At 29.6% G+C, this 4,098-nt stretch overlaps 1 protein-coding gene across 4 annotated transcripts in view; it reads right to left on the minus strand.

The window, feature by feature from the left end:
- LOC105845651 (chromosome partition protein Smc) overlaps positions 1 to 3,897 on the minus strand; it is an 11,151-nt gene extending 7,254 nt beyond the window's left edge. For 2 of the 4 annotated variants that reach the window (XR_010636643.1, XR_010636642.1), the window contains exons 1-2: positions 1,179 to 3,834; positions 439 to 517 (exon numbers count right to left, since the gene is read on the minus strand). Coding sequence is in view for 2 of the 4 variants with exons in the window: in XM_065790566.1 (XP_065646638.1) it covers positions 443 to 517; positions 1,179 to 3,773 (2,670 nt within the window). In the remaining 2 variants the exon portion in view is untranslated. Of the gene's footprint in view, positions 1 to 438; positions 518 to 1,178 lie in introns of all 4 variants that reach the window. The other 2 variants (XM_065790566.1, XM_065790567.1) reach the window with 2 other exon arrangements.
- Positions 3,898 to 4,098: the final 201 nt, after the last annotated feature.

Genomic DNA, 4,098 nt, shown 5'->3' on the forward strand with positions numbered 1-4,098 from the left:
TAATAAATTAAATATTACCCTCTTCATAATTTGTAACCCCCAATCCTATACAGCCAGGGTTGACAAAAAAGTATGGAAAAAAGTGAATTTCAAAACAGAATCAAAAATGGCCGCTTTACTTATTGCCTATTTTTTTCCTATGGTCCTTTAACCCTATAATTTTTTAGAATCCTAACACGTCAAAGTTTTCATAAATAAATAGAAAAGTGAACTTTAAGAATGGTCAAAGATGACCGTTTTAGATACAACTTATTTTACTCGATGGTTCTATAGATAAAAAAAAAGAAGCTCTTTTATAGATAGCTTATAATTTTTCCAATATGAATTGTGTAGGAGTTGATAAAGTGCAAAAATACAAACAAACATACATTTATTTTTATATATAAATAAAAGAAAAGTTATCATTTTATATTGAAGAATGATAAAAAAGTTAGGTACCTACACTTGATTTCGTTTTTTCATAAGATCTCCCGGTTCTATTGTTTTTGTATACTTTTAAAGAATGGTCATTAATGCTCTAAAGAAGTAACCAAATAAATTTCAGAAGTAGTTTATAAATGAAAAAATTTTTAACTTTAAGATTTATTAAACCTAAAATTTTTTACAATAGGTAAAGGATTTCAACTAAGCATATTTTTTTTATTGTGATGTAAACGATCGTTCATGTAGTAGGTGCACAGTTTAACCTCTTACTAAAAAGTATCTTAATTATACCGCAACTTTAATTTAAATACACCGCTATTTATTAATAAAATAAAAAAAATAAATCCTAATTCGACAAAGTGGTAAATAAAACTTTTGTTTTGTTATTCAATTACGGTTAATTATTAAAACTATATTTAAAATTTGAAGTTAAATTAAAAAATATGTGAAAACTTGAAAAACTAAATTTCATTGAATGATAAAACTTTAGAGTAGCACACATGAACACACCGGTATCGTCGGCCCTGAACACAACGGCCTAATATAGTCATTATGCTCCTGTGCTCTGTACTCATGCATTTAATTCTGTAAAAAAAGTCTTTTTACAGAATAAATTTTAGCTATGTCTGTACAAAGCAATGTGTAACTGTAGTCTTTTGAGTGCAGTTTATTTTTACTGTAATATTATAAAGTTATAAAGTAAATAAATGGAAAATTTTTGTTAAAACTAATGCTTAAGTGTAATTAAAACCTACCAAGTTACCGTGCTGTTCCTCTAGCTGTCTATAAAATTTTGGAGATGTTTGTATTTTTCCTAGGTCTTCTGTAAATTTGGACAAATAATGATTTTGATAACTGTTTGATAATTCTTTATGTTCATGATTTTGTGATAATTGTGTGTTAACAGTAGAACATCTTTCGCTATGGAAAAGTAATGGATCGTCAACCTTTTTGTTTCTAATAATTGTATTTTGAATGTTTTCGTTATTAATTGATGTTAGTTGAGGTTTGTTTTGGTCATTATTAAATTTAACGTTACTGCTAAATCGTTTCTCAAACGATGAATCAAAACAGGTCATTTGCTCAGACTCGTTATTGGAACTCGATTCCGTTTTTTTAAAACAACTATTGTTAAATAATCCTGCTTCACTGCAGTTACAAAACTCTTGATTTATATTGTGCCCACAAATAATTTTGTTGATAATATTTTTTGAAGATTCTGTAGAAATAGTTGATGGTACGGGGGGCTCTTCTTTGTTATTACTGCATTTTATTTTGCTTTTTAGCTGTTCGATTTCTTGTTCGTAGGATTTTTTTACGTATTCCAAACGTTTATTAAACTCTACAACGTATTTACTTTGCACAGTCACAAGCTCTTGTTTGTGATTCAAATCAGTTGTGATTTTAAGTTTCTCAATTTTTTCTCGTAAAGACGCTTTTTCAGAGTTAGACTTTTGAAGATTTTCACTGCAAGCTTCTAGTTTTGATCTTATTTCTTCGTACTCAGTTTTTAAAGCTGCAAGCTCGTCTTTAACTGTTTGAATTTCATTGTCTTTTTTTCTCAAAAGTTCTGCATCCTGCTGAAACCGCTCATGCAACCTTTTGTTTTCGTTCCTTTCAGTTTCAAGCAAATTTCGTAAGCGATTTGATTCACTCTCGTAATTTTCAATTTTTGACAACACCCCTTTTTGGTTTATCAGATTTCCTTCTATCTCTCTTCGAAAGCTAATGACTAACTTTTCTTGTTGTAATTTTTCCCGTTCAAGAAAAATATATCTATTTGTTGATTCGTTTAACTCCTCTTCTATTCTTTTTAGTTCTGCTCTGGTCTGTCGTTCTTTTTCATTTGCGGCCTCAATGTTTTTCTGAACATCGGTTTTTTCAACTCTCAAAGTATTTATTTCCTGGGACAGACTTTTATTCTGATCTCGTAATAGTTTTATGCTATCTTCACAATCATTAGACATTTTTTCGCTTAAGCACAGCTTACTTTCGAGGTTTTTTTTTTCGGCCTCAATCCGAATTATATTTGAATGCATTACTTCATTTGCGTTTTCGATTAATCTTTTTTCAGCTTTTAACTTTTCGTTTTCAGAAATAATTTTTTGAAACTTTATTTGATACTCATGGTTTAGCTTACTTGCATATTCTTTTATTGTAGATGATTCGTTTTCTAAGTTTGTTTCTAGTTCTCTGGTTCTACGAGCTAACTCTATTTTTTCCTTTGTTGTTTTTGCTAATTCCTTGTTTAGCTTTTCGTTATGTTCACGTACTGCTTTTGTCTCATTATAAAATTTTTCTTGAAACTCTCTGTACAGTTTTTCTTTTAAATCTTCGTTATATCGATTGTTATTTAAAGTTGCTTCATATAAATCGGCTTTTAGTTTTTTTAAATCGTTTTTCAGTTCTGTAATAGCTTCGTCATATTCACGCTGTTGTTCCTTAAGTTTGAGTGTGTGTCTCCGCTCAAGTTTTCGTTTTATAAGTTCAATCTCTTCAATATAATGTTTTTCAAGTTCCATTCTTTCGTTTTGAAACTGCGCTTCGAGTTTTGACGCTTGTCCCTTCCATAAACTCCCTACTTCGTATCTCAAATCTTTTAAATGATCAATATCAGAATGTAAGTTTTTGATTTCGCTTTCATGAGCAAGTTTTTCCCGCAAAAACTTCCTTTCATATTCGAGTTCCAATATATCTTTAATTCTTTCTTTTTCTTTACGAAAATTTCTTTCTAAAGAGTCTTTTTCGCTTTCTAGTTTTTCTTCCATTTCAAAATTTAATATAAATTCTTCCGGTCTAATTACACGAGATCCATCGAGGCGTACAAATAGTTGTTTCTCACATGCTTCAAAGTTTTGTTTGGGTGTTTGTTGCTCAAGCTTTTGTTCTCCGATCAACTTATCATGGTTCTCTGTTGAATCAACTGTACTTGGCTTTTTTACAACATTTCGTTGACCATGTTTTGTTTTTGAAGCCTCAAATAGTCGAGATTCTATTGTCTCAAGCTGTTTTTGAAAATCCTTTAAAATAATCTCGCGCTCTTTAATAAACTTATTAATAAGGTTTTGTTTGTCTTGCTCATGATTTTGATGAATTATTTTTTTTTCAATCATAAATCCTTTGACTATATCTTGTTTTTCATTTTCAAAATTTGCCTCCACATCGGGTTGCACTTTATCATTAAAATTTATTGGGTCGTGATCAAAATTCATTGGGTCGTGCTCTTTGCCAGAATGTATTAACTGAGAGTCTTTTGAGTGTAAATCAAAGTTGAAATGCGTTTTATACCAACGGCCTAAGTGATCTAAGTCATATAAATTCTCGTTTTCTTTATTTTCTTGCATTTCCATTTCGCTTTTCAGCGTTGTGAATGTTTTAGCGACATTTAAGTATTCAAGTTTCCACTTACTTATTCATAAAAAGCATTCATTTAGTCTATACTCAAAATGCGTTGCTAAAAATTGTTTATATACCGGCTTGAATGTTGTTTTTAAGCTTAAACGTTGTGAAAATGTCTGTTTTCCAGGGGATTTGGTCCAAAATGGTTGTAACAAATATTTTGTATTAATACACTCTCAAAAACCATTTTAAATTCTTTTTTTTTTTTTACACTAAATAATTTAATTTTTTCATAAAATACATAAGGTAAGCACTATGATTAGAATTTATATTTTA

Source organism: Hydra vulgaris, chromosome 02 (assembly GCF_038396675.1).
Source record: "Hydra vulgaris chromosome 02, alternate assembly HydraT2T_AEP".
Lineage (NCBI taxonomy): Eukaryota > Metazoa > Cnidaria > Hydrozoa > Anthoathecata > Hydridae > Hydra > Hydra vulgaris.